Source organism: Sardina pilchardus, chromosome 3 (assembly GCF_963854185.1).
Source record: "Sardina pilchardus chromosome 3, fSarPil1.1, whole genome shotgun sequence".
Lineage (NCBI taxonomy): Eukaryota > Metazoa > Chordata > Actinopteri > Clupeiformes > Clupeidae > Sardina > Sardina pilchardus.
This window is the reverse complement of record NC_084996.1, coordinates 21523719-21540049: the sequence shown is the minus strand read 5'-3', so window position 1 is coordinate 21540049 and position 16331 is coordinate 21523719. Positions and strand designations below refer to the sequence as shown.

Below are 16331 nucleotides of genomic sequence, written 5' to 3'. Positions count from 1 at the left end.
ATGAGCGGCAACAGGCCTACATTTATCTCTGCTTCTAATAGTACTCTGTTCTTGTCGACTCTGGTTCATAGCACTTGGGTTGTTTTGCCTATATCATAAGCTTACATACGAACCAGAAAGCCTGGAACAATCCAGACTCATGACTTGCATTGCAACTGGCGCTGCTGTCTTTGAACTCATTAGTCCAGCCAATCACATTGATCAGAGATTCCTACCGTCACATCCTACTTTTTCTGAACTTTTTCTAAAAATCTAGGTGGGTCTAGCTTTGCTGTAAATAATTTAAGCATTTTTCCAACTGCATTTTTGACGTTTCCTGTGTTGCTGCAACACAGGCAACGTCAAAAATGTAGTTGTAAAAATGCAGTCATTCTGATAATAGGCCTACTATTTAAGCAGCAGCTCGAGACTATTATCAAGCTTCACGTATGCCAGCTGAGGAGAAGAGATGGGAGGAAGAAGACAAACGACTTCTTCGGCTATTCTACCTCAGCCCACTCCCAAACACAAAGAGCAGTGGATGAAAGTCCGACGCAAGGACTGGTGGAGCCAAATTTGCAATGAAACGAACATGCGCTTCTTCTTCTTCCTCATACGAGCATGCGCCAAACAAACGGAATAAACTTTAAGCGGAAGAAAGGTTTACATGATTGTTAAAGAAATTATCATGTTATTATCATTGTTAAGTACATTTAGGTGTGTCACAGTTATCTTGCCAAGTATTCATGTATACGTGCACTGCTGATGCAAAGAATGTTCTTGCCAACATTGTTCTTATTTACGTCAAAAGAAAACCGATGTACCTACAAAAACAGGATATGGGAGTCAGGACGAATAAGGACAAGCCCACTCTTCTTTCAATAAAAAGTTGCCCTGAGTTTCAGAGGACAGAGATTGTTTAGCAGGGAGGGGAATCCTCTTGTCTGGACACTCTCTCCTCTGGGCCAGAGTCAAAAAACATACTACTTTTGTGGTTCTTGTTTCTTAAAATCTTAAATACTTGGAAGATTTTCCAATGATCGAGGAATTAGTTAATTCCGAAATAATCATTTCCATGCGGAATAAGTGTTTACATGGTCTTTTTTAAAGCGGAATTAAGTTTTATTCAGAATTAACTTCATTTTATTCAGAATTAAAGCTCTCATGTAAACGCAGCAACTGAAAACAATGTTCGTAATGGAGTCTAATACATTCATTGACCACTTTTGAAAAGAGGAAAGGAAAGAGGAACCTGCCACCATCCCATAATACATTTGCAAAATTATTTTTGCAAACAGTGACGTGTCAGCTGACAGCCAGAGGAAGTTCTCAATAATTCAATTCCTTTACGTAAAAGCACACCCTTTGGTGAACCTCCTTCAAATGATTCATTACTACCTGTTATTTAAAGCAAGCCACTGTCACCTCCTCTAAATGTGTTTCTCAAAAGGTTGTGCTCATTATTCAACCCATTTATGCCTAATTGTGCCCTTTGGCATGTTCATAAATTAGCAAATATTATTATATGGCTCTCTAGAATGTTGAGAGAGCTCCCATTCACTTTGAATGGGCCTCCCCAACGTTCTACGGTGATTAATATGTATAATCACCGGTGAAAGTATATAATGACCGCTGTCAATGGCAACGGGTTTTGTGCTTCTAATTCACGTCTTTCATATCAATCCGCAAGAAGTCCGTTGGGTAATTGTAACTGAAAAGTGCCGTTACTTCAGCGACACCTTGCGGAAATATGGACAACTTCCCATTACTTTCAATATTTATGGCCAGTACGAAACTTCTGAGCGCTGGTGGAAAGCCCAGTTTTTGACAGAGGAGACAGAGAAAGATGAGACAGCGAAACCCAAGAAAAGAAAAAGGGGATGTTCTCGGCCTGCAGACGAAAAGACGAAAGGCATAAAGTTTTGATGGAGGAAGAGGTCAGCAAAATAGAGGTGGACAGACACGAACTGCAAACAAAAAAGAGCACTGCATGGGCAATCAATGTACTAAAGGACTGGTTAGTGGAGAAGAAAATGTCAACAATTATGGAAGAATACGAACCAGATAACCTAAATCATGTTTTGAGATCTTTTTATCCGTCGGTCCAGAACACGCTTCGCGTCGGGGTCCTGTTCGCCCTGTCGGTACTTATTTTCCGATAATGACCGGCGTTCTATTCATTATCCCTTACTTGGCCTACCCTACGCTTACTGTGTGACTGTGTGTGTGTGTGTGTGTGTGTGTGTGTGTGGTGTCTGCTGATGATGCAGTCTTTCCCAGGGTGATTCCATCTGTACTATTTAGAGAAGTGCACTCCACCCTTACAGTTGCTACACAAAAAGTTATAAATATTAAGGACTCACCAAAGTTATATATAAGAAATGCTGAAAACGACGTGCTGTTTACAGTAATTTCCCGCATATAAGCCGCATTGTGTATAAGCCGCAGGACAGTGTTTTGTGCAAAAGAAACCAAACCATATAAACACCATAATAACTGGCAACGTGGCAACATAGCAGAACAAATTTTGCAAAATCAATGTGAATTTAAGGTCACTTAGTCTAAACGGTTCTCATAAAGCCCTTTCACTAGTTCTTGTAAGATAAGGGTAATCCATAAGCTCAAGCCTTGTTTGTGCCATATTGATAACACAAGATAAACTATGTGAACTATGCGAGCCAGCCCTTTCACCCTGAAGGTTATATTTCCAATAATGACCTGCGTTCTAATCCTGCTTATTATATGGCTACTTGCTAAAGCTTGAAAAGAAACTAAGCAATGTGCACACGTTTCTTATGTTAAAAATGAGATATCAACAATGACAAGCCACTAGAATCTGCCAGCCTCTCTCTCTCTCTCTCTCTCTCTCTCTCTCTCTCTCTCTCTCTCTCTCTCTCTCTCTCTCTCTCTCTCTCTCTCTCTCTCTCTCTCTCTGGTGCGCACCCAAAATGCGTTCACAAATAATTACAATAACTAATGTTCAAGTTAGATCTGCTGCATGATCATCCTTGCATGTAACACAGAGTTGGACAGAGAAGATCACTTTGCAGTGAAGCTATTTATTGGCTACTGTACATTTGGGTATCCCCTCGGTCCCTTGCTGCCCTTGAGTATGATGGGTGTGGTGGTGAGAGTGGCTTTATTGTGCAGCAACACAATGTTGAAGCATTTCCTACTGCCTCTTGCGCTCTTGTTGAAGCAGACACACACACACACTCGCTTTGGACTCCTTTCCCTGCTGTCCCTTTCTACATTAAAGGGCAACTAGGCAGGAACGTGTAAAAGTGGGGCCTGGGGTCATAGCTGTGGTTGCGTGGCAGTTAAGGTATACCTTATTTCGGCTGCCAATCAAAACATGACAAACATGTGAGATGCAAGGCTGATGGAATACACTTTTTCATCACATGCATTTGCCTATTAGAAATGACATTTGATATGACTAAACAGACTGGGAGACACTACATTGGCATGAGATGCCTTAAAAACAGTGTGAGATAATTGAATTCATGGTGATTTTCTCCAGAGGTGCTTTCATACATGGCGTCTAGCAAGTTTAGTTTTTTGTGCCGATGAAGAAATACCCTGTTATCACTCAAGGCATGAATTATGTTAAAGAGTATTTTTTTTGTCATAGTGTATGGTATTAATATCATAAAATAACACATATTTGCAATATTGGATTGATACTCCATTATGAAATATTGTTGATAATCCACATTTTGGTATTTGCACTTACTTGCTGTTTTTTTTTTTTTTTTTTTTGCTTATAATCATTCAATTTTTGCTTCTTTTTTTCCCCAAAAAAGACTTATGCCATATATATGCCACGTATTCCACATTGTATTGTGTAATTTTCACCACATTGTATTGTGTAATTTACACTAATACCACCAGGGGATGCACACATCCAATTTGTGAGATGCAACCATTACAGTTTTTTACCACTGCTAATACACCTTTTTTTAGAAACTCTACTCTCTAAACTAATTTTTCAAATTACATTTTTGAAACCCTTGAATGTTGTTACAAAATTGAACAGCTTTGCACAAAACTAACCAATGGTTGCAGATCATTCACACATCATACACAATGAAAATCCTGCAAAACAGAGATAACAGTTTTTCACAATTGCTAAAACACCTTTCTTGAAGCTCTATCTTTTTCTCAAAGCTATAAACACATTTTTCAGACTCTGCTCCCGAAACTCTTGAGGTGAAATCTTGAAGGAAACCTCACTATACTAATATATAGCAGTAAAGTGGCAGTCATAGGCTTAGTTAATTTTTTTCTGCAGAATATACATTTACTGTACTGCTTAGTGTTGCATCTAGACTTAGTCAGGCTGTGTGACTTTGTGGCATTGCAGTTCAACGGCTACTTTCGTCTCAGCGTGTTTAGTTGAATCAACGTTTTTTTGAGCTAAATTGGGTGTGGGTTTTTCCACCACAGTAGTTTGCGCTGTCACAGTTGATTCCACTGTTGCAAAGCCTGCTTGTTGTCAGTTCAGTCATCTTTTACATTGATAAGGGACGCTGATTATTTATTTGACCAGATCTACTTCATAGAAGCCCAAATATACAGAATAAATAGCCCTCTGCCAGCCAATCAGAAAGCGATATGCATCATAGTTTCAATAATACGCCTTGTTTGTTTTAAAAGTTGGTATACAGTACCATGATTATTGTGTGTATTGAATTTGTGTATTTTCAATTGACTAATTACCTGTATTTGAATTAAATTAATTTCTCACATCAATATTTTGTATTTTATTTTGTAACATGAATGAGTATGAGCCAGTATTTGTAGTTAAGAGGGTTCACATTTTTTTTTCTTTAGAATTGCTTACATTTTTGGCAAATTTGACTTGAGTTCATTCTCATTGAGCTCAATGCAAATCAAACCAGCTAATAGGCTAACTGACATAAAACCATGGTCTACCAATTTCTTGGTATGGTGAAAGGTATGTGATGATGATGTGGGGCTATTTAAATTCCAAAGGCCCATGGGGAACTTTATCAGGGTGCATTAGTGTCCTGGATCCATGAAATAACTGGCATTAAAAAAAAATTCTACAGGAATTTTAAAACATGGTTAAAAAAGTTTCAATACTTATGACCCCTGTATTTTAAGGAAAACATTTATTTATTTACGATACTTTATTCATCCTCAAAGAATGTGATGTCCTTGGCTTAAAGGTTGGATATTTCCATTTCATTGTTTTTATTTAAGGCATTAAGATCAATTTCCAAAATATGATTTTATATTCCTCTTTATAGTCAGCATGTGTTCCAGTCCTTTGGCTTTGTATACAGGGGCCTGAAAATTGCTGAATACCCATAAAACACATCCAACTTGAAGAAGCTTGGGCAGATTTGGTAAAACCTCAGTGACTGAAGACACTAAGCTCAACTTAATTAAGTTGGGGGCAGCCGTGGCCTACTAGTTAGGGCTTCAGGCTTGTAACCTGAGGGTTGTCGGTTCGATCCCTGATCGGTTCGATCCCCGACCAGCCTATATTATAGGCTGAAGTGCCCTTGAGCAAGGCACCTAACCCCTCACTGCTCCCCGAGCGCCGCTGGTTGGGCAGGCAGCTCACTGCTCTGGGTTGTGTGATTCACCTCACTGTGTGTTCACTGTGTGCTGTGTGTTCACTAATTCGGTTAAATGCAGAGAACTGAATTTCCCTCATGGGATCAATAAAGTATATATTCAAGAGACTTGCTGCTATAATTACTGCTAAATGGGACTGTTCAAATGTTTGATGGGAAGTACAAATGTTTGATAAGGGAAGGGGGGCCGGGTTAATACTACTGGCCACCTCTCAACCCTCTTCCAGTTCCCCTTTCACTATCACTAAAAAAACACTTGAAACATCAATCACAGGCTGCCTGCTGCCGCACTGCCGCACTGCCGCACTGCCGCACTGGAGGAAGGATGTCGGCTCTTATGTTAACGTTTGCCATCATTTCAGGTAAGAATGAGTCCTGGGTCCTGAGGGAAAGTGTAGAAATCTCATTGTGTTTGAAATGAGGTCACATTTTATCATGGTGCAGTATTGTTCTATCAGAATATGAAACATAAATGAGTTGGTGTGTACAAACTTTTGGCTGGTACTGTACCCAGTTCAGATGGTTTTGAGAAGTATATCTGAGATAATAAAATAATGTATGACCAATGGACAATAAGTACAGGACTTCAGTAAATTATTTCTAGTGAAGGGTAAAATGCTTACAACACTTGAAGTCTGTAATATTTTACTAATTAAAATAAGATGCTGTTGCAGTGAAGACTGAAAACAGTTGGTATCGACTCCAGAAATAGCCCCTTTTTCTTCTTCAATGTGTACGTGAGAGATTGTGCATACTGTATCTCTGAGCATGTGTGTGGGTGTGCGTGTGTGAAGATACATGCATATATGCACGCATCTCTCTCTCTCTCTTTTGGTGTGTGTGTGTGTGAGGTGTGTGTATGTGTGTGCGTGTGTGTGTATTTGTTTGTGTGTGAGTGTGGAGTGTGTGAGACAAGTGATGCATCAGGGCTGCCAAGTGTCACGCAATTTGACCCATTCTCACACCACACGTGTGACATTTCTCATGCAAAATATTTCCCCATTCAGTGCACTATACAGTGCCTATAGAAAGTCATCACCCTTTTGAAATAGTTACTTTTTTTGTCTTACAGCCTGAAATCAAAACCCATTTTAAAAAAAAATCTTTTTCCAGTTTTATTTACAAACTTAGCTGTACAACATCAAAATAATGAAAAAAAAGTCAACAGTTCTGAAAATTAATAAAAAATGAAAAACTAGAATAACAGGGTTGGAAAAGTCATCATACCCCTGACTTAATACTTTGTAAAGCTTCCTTTTGCTTTCATTACAGCCATGAATCTGTTTGGATATGTCTCTATTATAGCTTTGCACACCTAGATTGGGTAATATTTGCCCAATCTTCCGTGCAAAATTTTTAAAATTCAGTCAAATTCTGTAGGAAACAGTGATGGACTGCTCTCTTCAAGTCAATCCACAGATTTTCTATAGGATTTAAGTCATTGGTTATTGCTGTCAGTCATTCAGAGCTCGAACTACGGCAAGGCAATGACCAAAGTTTATCATCATGAAAGAAAATATATACAGTGCCTATAGAAAGTCATCATACCCTTTTGAAATAGTTACTTTTTTTGTCTTACAGCCTGAAATCAAAACCCATTTAAAAAAATATATTTTCCAGTTTTACTTACAAATGTAGCTGTACAACATCAAAATAATGAAAAAAAAGTCAACAGTTCTGAAAATTAATAAAAAATTAAAAACTAGAATAACAGGGTTGGAAAAGTCATCATACCCCTGACTTAATACTTTGTAAAGCTTCCTTTTGCTTTCATTACAGCCATCAATCTGTTTGGATATATCTCTATTATAGCTTTGCACACCTAGATTGGGTAATATTTGCCCAATCTTCCGTGCAAAATGTTTAAAATTCAATCAAATTCTGTAGGAAACAGTGATGGACTGCTCTCTTCAAGTCAATCCACATATTTTCTATAGGATTTAAGTCAGGGCTCTGACTTTGCCACTCAAGGATATTCACCATCCTATCCTTAAGCCACTGCTTTGTTCTTTTGGCAGTATGTTTAGGATCATTGTCGTGTTGGAAGGCGAATGACCTGCCCATCTTCAACTGTCTAGGAGAGGGACGCAGGTTTTCCTTAAGAATGTGGGTGTACTTGGCAGCATCCATTTTCCCTTCTATCCTGACCAATTGCCCAGTCCCTGCTGAAGAGAAACATCCCCACAACATAATGTTGCCCCCACCATGCTTCACACTAAGCCTAAATCTCACAACCACTGAAGGCATCACGCAATAAACAAATCGCAACGTAAGGCGGGTCTTGGCGCCTCTAACTTATATTTCAAACACACAACAGCGCCGACTCCGACAATCATATTTAAAACGTTCTACTGCTTGCTAGATTTTGTTCACTGTTGATTCACTGTTTCTCCTTGATTTCCAAGTTAACGTTAAGGCTACTAAGTCTATAATTGTCACTTGTTGCAGAGCTGTGTAACATTTATTTGCCTCTTTCTTGATCCGTTCACACTTGAAAAATCGACTGTAATCGGAGCTGCCAAATGTCACGCTTTGAGTGTGACAGTGAAAAAAATTTCGCAACGAACTCTCACGCTTGCCATTTTCTGAAACTTGGCGGGCCTGTAGCTTAACATAAGGTAACCAGATGTCCGAGACCAAAACCAGGGACATAATCCCAAAAATGTTGCACAAGTTGTATCTTCAAAAAACAGGGACATAGTTTTTCTGTATTTTCCCGGGGACAGGCAACCATAAACACAGACTCTCCCCTAAACCTGCAGGGACGTTTGGTCACCCTTACCTAGCAGGGTAGTGAATCCCCTGATCAGTCAGTCTGCTGCTTACTAGTCTTTCCCACGGTACTTCACAAAGTTTTGTCTTTTTGAATGCAATTAAAAATGAACATTAAAATAAATAAATAAATAAAAATGTATCTTTAAAGCAACACTAAAGAATTTTTCCTACCTTAAAATAATGTTTCCAAAATCATTTCAGCGGTTCAGCAACCCATAACAGGGTGAACGGCACTTCTGCATTCACTTCGCAGCCCTCTGTCAGCTATAACCTCACTATGTAACTTTATCATATCGGGTAGCGCATCTGTAGTTTGATGAAATGAGACATACGAAACTACAAATTTGACTTGCATCGATGTCGCAATATATCATACTTTCATAAAATCATGTAACATACTCTACCTTGTTGTGGACATTGTAATTTGATGGATAAACAAATAGCATGCGGGCGACAGTGGAAAAGTGCTTTATTGTTAAATACACTCATAATAGCATGTAGCTCAGGATGTAACTAGCCATTTTTCAGCAGAAACATGCGAGAGCAAGTCTAAATTACTCAGTGATTTCACTCTTCCCATACATTTTAAAAGAAGTAAATGTTTACAATATTTTAGTCAAGCTTTAGTGGGTTTAGTTTAGTTAGCCTACAACTGAACGTAGCCTATGCAAAATGGAAAGTAGCCTAGGCTATTCAGTTTGATTTGCTGAATAGATGCATATCACAAATTAGGCCTATATATAGTATTGAAATTATTGTTTAAAATAGTCTACGTTTGAAAAAATATTGAAGGGAATCAGGAGCGCTGTTGGTGGTGTTTAGAGAGGAAGAGATCATGATGATTCTATTGATGGTGTTAGGAAAGGAGATCATGGTGCAAGTTAAGTTAGCATAATAGCGTACAGAGAGTCTGGGTCTGTGGTACTGTATATTCACGGATTTTCTCAAGACAAAAATGTGCAGGTCCAATCAGCAAACAGAGGGAGTGGCTGAGAATGATAGTTTGAGCATGTCACGTAACGACCAAACGTTAGCAATTGGTTATGGCAGATCTGAGTGGCTCTGGGCAGATCCAATAGTTTTAAACATCAACTGAGTATCTGCATTCAGGAAAGTTCACGCTTGAGAGAGTATGGTAGGATCAGGCTAGGGTTTAGAGGGTTTTGCATCTAACTTCTGGGCCACACCAATCAAACAATCGAATTAATTTGCTCTTTTTTGTTTTGTCTTTATCTAATCATAACATTTTTACTTTTATGTCCCACATTGATACACAGACAAGGTAATAGTTTCTGTGGTTACACTTTACAGTATGAATTATAATGAGTTCAATGCATGAATTAATTCATGAAACATCAGGAAATCACAAGAGGTGATACTCTCCTCTTTGTGACGACCTCATACGTGAACAACAACTAAATCATTAGGTAGGTATATCATCATGAATTATGAAGCATGGTCATGATGATTTCTCTTTCTGCCAAAATGTTTTGTGTGTGTGTGTGTGTGTGTGTGTGTGTGTGTGTAGATAACTAATGACACTACCACCACTTTTGGGCTATCAGCTTTCCCACCACTACTGGGTCCAGCACAAGTGGTGGGAGCCTCCCAGAGCCTCCTTACATTTTTACAGCGCTAGACACAATAATTGTTTTGAGCATATTTATTGGCTATGACTCATTGTTCTCAACGCTTAATGTGTTTTAAATTCAAATCTGTTTCTTATCAGTGTTTCAGATAGCGGCATGTTTCAACATCGAGTCTACTTCTTGGAGACACATCCACCAACCGGCCGAGGGCTTTGGTTACAGGGTGATCCAGGACACCGCTTCACGGTATGAGTGGCATGAACACCCTGAAGACATTCATACAACATAATTAATGGAATCACCAACATAATTTAAACACGTCATGCAAAATACAATCAGGCCCTAATTTAAATGGTGGGGCAATGTGCAAAGTATATCAACAAGCCAAATTCTTGTTTAGGAGCCATGGGCTGGCTGAGCTGCTCTCCCTGCCATGGGCTTTCCATGTTTAAACATGGAAGGGCAGGGGCCCCCCAGAACAGAGCATACCACCAAAATGTATTTCATGCAACGGTGAATAAACCTATTTTCTTGACAGTGGTGCTGACTGAAACTAGATGTACCGCAAGGCGATACACAATATGACCGCCGCTCAGTCCTGCACATTCTCTCTGCAAATATCAATCACGCTTTTGTTTCCATCGCCTACTCCATCCCCCACTGCAACTTTTATGTATGTAAATGAGTGTGTGCATGTGTGCACTTGCTTTTGTGTATGAGTGCTTCTCTGTCTATGAGTGTGTGTGTGTGTGTCTACTTGTGTGTGTGTTTTGTGCGTCTCTATGTGTATATGTTCACTATGTTCTCTGCCGTCACTGTCACTCCAATATCAGATCAAACACACACACACACACAGACACACACAGACACACACACACACGCAGGCACACACTCACACACACACGCACACATACACACACACACACACACACACACACACACACACACACACACACACACACACACACACACACACACACACACACACACACACAGGCACACACACAGATACACCCACAGAGAGAGAGAGAGAGAAAGAGAGAAGACACACAGAATACACACAGATAACACAGAACACACACACACACACACACACACACACAGACACACAGAGAGAGAGAGAGAGAAAGAAAGAGAACACACACAAAATACACACAGAACATGCACATACCCACCTATGCACACATGCAAACACACACACAGGCACACAGAAACGCACCCACGCCCAGGTAGTGAGGTGTGAGGTAACTTTTCCGTAAAAGTCTACTGGGGCTACATGCCCACCAAGTTTCATGTGCCCCGGTGTTACGGTGTCCCGTTGACCAAAAAAAAAAAAACGTTGACAACAACTATATGACCGCTTGGCTAGCTATGCTAGCAGTGGTCATAATTAGCTCTTGTAAGAGTTAAAACTTTGCAATGTTCCCACCATTCAAATTTGGCCCCATCATTTTTATTTTGATATCGAAGTCCTTTCCTTCTAGTCCATTGGTGAGTGCCCTCAGAGGCACAATTTGGATAAGAGAGGGCGGGTTTACCAATGCCATGTTCCTCTATGTTTCCTCCACAGTATATGTTCCCCTATAATATACATGTATATGTTCCTATATGTTCCTCTATGTTGCTGTAGTCTGTTGGTGAGTGCCCCTCTGGAGCAGCATGGTGTGGATAGGAGAGGACGGGTTTACCAATGCCAGGTCTCATCCAGCTCCTGCTCACCACTACAAATAAATGGTATGTATGTACAGTACCTATTTAACGGCTATATGCTGATCAAAATATTTTATGTTTGAGGGCACGTCTATGACTGCGTTTACATGCACTTTAGTATCCCGGTTACGATCAGGGTTTAGAAGTATCCCGGTTTTGTATTTGCACATGTAAACATCATACCCCGATTTCGGAACCCCGGATAAGCCCTTATCCCGGTTACGAGTATGCTAATAAGCCCTTATGCCGGTTTCTCAGGCAAAACACGTATTACATTAGTAACCCGGGATACAGAGTGCTAAGTAAGGGATAATCAACGACGCGCCGTGCGTTTCTAGGAAAATAATGTATGTTCGAAGTGGTAATAAGGACGCCGCAGGCGGAGGGGACTTTACACTTCGATAAGTGCATTATTTTCCTATAAAACGCACGGCGTGGAGTTGATTATCCCGCTTATACCACTGCTACTATCATTTTCGTTTATATTCCTGCTGTCTTAGATACAACGTTGCTGTTTTTACCGTTACATTCACATTGGCGAATTAATATTCAAGTGTAATAAGCCCAAAAGAAGGGAACTACTTCATAGCCGTGCAGTATATCGAAAAATAATGCACGTTCCAAATAGCGCATCACAATAGGAAATTTTAAAATAGTATGTAGGCCTACAATGAAAAATATATTTAAATTGGACTACGCTACGTACATGTAAGGGATAATTTATAGAACGCCGGTCATTATCGGAAAATAATTCCCGACAGGATGAACTGAACCCCGACGCGCAGCGGAGGGGTTTTGCTTCGACCTGAAGGGAATTATTTTCCGATAATGACCGGCGTTCTATAAATTCTATATTGTAGGCCTACATACTATTTTGCACTGCTTGGTCAAATTTCCTATGGTGATGCGCTATTTGGAACGCGCATTATTTTTCGATATACTGCACGGCTATGAAGTAGTTCCCTTCTTTTGGACTTAGGGTTCAGACCAAAGCGTCCCGACGAGACGAGCTGTGACATTCTAAAACCTTGCGACTGCGACTCAACGTGTTTAATGCTCTGCGACGGCTTGCGACTGCTTGCAACTACGTGCCACATCTAATTCACACCGCTGCAACTCCGTCTCGTCGCGTCGGGAATCTTCGGTGTGAATTGGGCTTTACACTTGAATTTTATCACATTCTAGAGAGCCGTATAATAACAGAACTTTATTGTTGGTAACGGGAATACTGTTATTCGTCATGTAAACAGGGATATTAATAACCAGGTTTCTCTGTGTTGTAAACACCATATCCTGAATATGATCAAAATCGGGATAAGCCTCATAACCAGAATACTACAGTGAATGTACAGTAAACGCAGTCTATGACAAGTCACACCCTTTACTTGTTACAACTTGAATAACCTAAGCCCTTAATACAGCTTTCCTCATTTAAACTGCCTCTCAACAATCTAAGTAGGCTATTAATTGTCAGGTGTCCTAAACATAATACACATTCTCATCATGCCTCCTACACTCTTTGTGACTGCTTTACTCTGTAACCTAATCAATACATTCTGTTAACATCATTGTATGTATCTACAGTATATCATATACTAATCGTATATCTCAAACAGTTCCTTCGCATGGATTGAATATGTCTCTTGGCCTTTCCATGAGCAAGACAGAGTTATCTACAAAGACAATAGTAGGTCACCCATCCTCATCCTCTCAGTCTGTCTTCCTGTCAACACTTTCTCTCCTTTCTTCTTTTTTTTTACGTTTTTCTCTGTCTTTCAGGTTTGTGGTCCAACCATCCCAAAAGAGTGTGATAACATCAATCTCTATGGTGGGATGTGTTTCAGCATTGGACCGTCTCTTCAACAAGGAGGACCTGTGCCAGCATCTCTTCAAGGTACACACACAATTCCCCCCCAATACAACAAGAGTAGGCTACTGGCAGTGCAGTATCAATCCATTGCTTTTGCTCATCATTTGTCCTCCCATTTTCATTTTGAAAATATTCCACAAAAGTTTCATACTGAATATATGACATAATATATGTTTACAGATTACGTTTATGTTTGTAGTCAATTAACAGACACTTTTGTCCAAAGCAACCTACTATGAAACCAATAAAGTCATATAAGTCATAATATAGCCTAAATAAAATAAAAGTCTTGACTGTGACACGTTTCTGTTGATGGAAGGCTGACAAAGCAGACGCTCACCAGATGGGCAAGTGGGGATGTAATGCTGGACATGCTCTGTGTGTTTTTGTTGAATGTTGTACAGTATGTGTCTAACTCTTGGAGTAAATTGCAAGCAATGTAAAGCCAAAGCTCACTATTTATGTGTGGTTCGGCGTAATGGTCAAGTTGCAACTTGACTGCTCACGAGGGGCGACCAAAAATTCAGACATTCTGACAAATTCAGAAATATATCCGCTCATCTGGAGAGGTTAACTGAGTCTAATTCCTGCTGCTATAAGTAGCAGACCAGACATGCTGCTGCATTTTGAATCCTCTGTACACTGAACAAGAAAAGCCCCAGTAGATTTACTGTGTAGGCCTACAGTGGTTTCACATGAATGAAATGTGCATCATTAATCCAGCATTTCTCTTGTGGTTTACAAAAGTGACTCCTGCTGGATTACCAAACCTGATAAAGTTATTGCAATGAAATTGTTTAAATTACATGCAAGTATTTATTTCAATGGGAATGCTACAGTGTAGGCTAGTGAAAATTGCCAAAATTGAAAGATTTTTTTCAAGCTTCAACATGGCGTTTTAAGGGGCTTGTTTCCGGTGCCGTTTTAAAGCCAGTTAAGTGCCAGGTTACTGATTGACGTCGGCAGATACCGGTTTTGGCTGGAAAATGGCGACGAGGAAGTGCCTTGCTAATCGGTGAAGCTAATCCAGGGGGTCAGGATTTGACTGGTTAGCTTCGCCGATTAGCAAAGCACTTCCTCGTCGCCATTTTCCAGAAATACATCATGTCCGGTGCCGTTTTCCCTGCGTTTTCCTCATGCTGATTGGTGGCTGTTCCACTCTCAGCTCATGCACGAGCTTAGTGTGGGCACGAGCTCTCCTTCTGTACCTTACGTCAATCGGTAACCTGGCACTTAATTGGCTAAGTAAAACGGCACCGGAAACAAGCCCCTTGAAACGCCATGTTGAAGCCTGAAAAAATCGTTCAATTTTGGCAATTTTCACTAGCCTAGCATTCCCATTGAAATGAATGGGGGCGGGACTAGCCGGTCCACTTCCTATTAACTCCATTGTACCTGCATTGTACCTGCAGTTCCTGTTGTAGTTCCACTAGGGGCGATCACGAGCAAGTGATCAAACAATGGGGGTCTATGGGGCTCTATGGGGCTAGACGGCTAAATTGGTCTGTTTCACCTGATTGTCATTAACAAATCGAAGATTGGAGTTTAGTTTCTGCAAGCTCATATGGGTTATAGGTCGAAAGTTGAATGAACAATTACTTATGGCCCTTTGGTTTTTCACAGGCTTGGTCGTTGTTGCCCATAACACACTAGCACCCTGCTAATGAATGACGTCATTGACACGTTTGAAAGGCTTTTTAGAGCAATTAAGGGACTTAAAAATCCAATACTCAACCGTGTGTATTTTCCTTGACCCCTCTTTCACATGCAATATTCCGATTTCTACACAAAAAATTATATCCAGAGAAAAGTGGATTTTAGGAGAAACTCCATTCACCTCCATTCATTCTCCACTTGCTCGTGATCGCCCTCTAGTTGCAGTACCATGCGGAAGTATTCAGCGAGTGGTCCTTCTCCCCTTATTAGACATTCTCTGGTCAAATCCTGACCCCCTGGAGCTATGCACAGAAGCATTTTATAGACATCCGTGGCGACCAATGAACGGATCTGGGCATTTTTTCAGATACGAGTAAATGAACGTCTGGTTGCCAGACCACGTCTCATTTGAGAAGTGGTAGGCGCTAGCCAGGCTAATTATTGAACAGATTGAACTGTAAATTATGTTAACGTACAATGTTTAAAATCTTGTTCCATGTGCCCCTTTTTCAATTTGAGCACCTGTCCCTCCAAAGGTATCTTCACAACCCTGACTAGAGGTCATTAATTGGAGGTTTTACAGTATTCACTGAGTGCACAATGACATACTGAAGTCATATACAATATTTTGCTCTTTAGACTGCAAGGCTACAGATATTGCATTCTTGCTGGATGGGTCTGGGAGTGTTAATTGGATGCAGTTCAACACCATGAAGACATTTGTGAAAGGCCTAACCACAAGACTTCTGCATCAAAACACGAGGGTGAGTCTGACTCCTTCGTTACTAAATGCAATATATCCACAGAGGTTTCTGTAGTTTAATGAAAAGCATAATAGTGCAGTTTCACATGAATGTTGCCAGTGGAATTTGTTAACTTGATGAATCCATTTTCCTGCAGTTTGCCTTGGCACAGTACTCCAGGGAATGCACCATCCACCTGAAATTCAATATGTTTGAGAGAGCAACATGGAACCGTGAGGTGGACAGTATCATACAGCAACAAGGAGGCACTTATACAGCTGGTGCCATCCAGACAGTTGTGTAAGTCTTAAATTAATCTGAAGCCTGTAGGAAAAACAGATTTTTGGGGGTTTCTGGGGGGCTAGCGCGGGGGTTGAGTGGCCCCCGTGGACCAAACAAA

The 16331-nt window shown here is 40.3% G+C and overlaps 1 protein-coding gene across 1 annotated transcript in view; it reads left to right on the top strand.

Moving 5' to 3' along the window:
• The first annotated feature begins 5913 nt into the window (after positions 1-5913).
• LOC134075939 (integrin alpha-M-like) overlaps positions 5914-16331 on the top strand; it is a 29876-nt gene continuing 19458 nt past the window's right edge. Inside the window, exons 1-7 of the mRNA XM_062530966.1 lie at positions 5914-5950; positions 10093-10198; positions 11583-11686; positions 13279-13349; positions 13442-13556; positions 15828-15952; positions 16089-16231. Of these exons, the coding sequence (XP_062386950.1) occupies positions 5914-5950; positions 10093-10198; positions 11583-11686; positions 13279-13349; positions 13442-13556; positions 15828-15952; positions 16089-16231 (701 nt within the window). The remainder of the gene's footprint in view (positions 5951-10092; positions 10199-11582; positions 11687-13278; positions 13350-13441; positions 13557-15827; positions 15953-16088; positions 16232-16331) is intronic.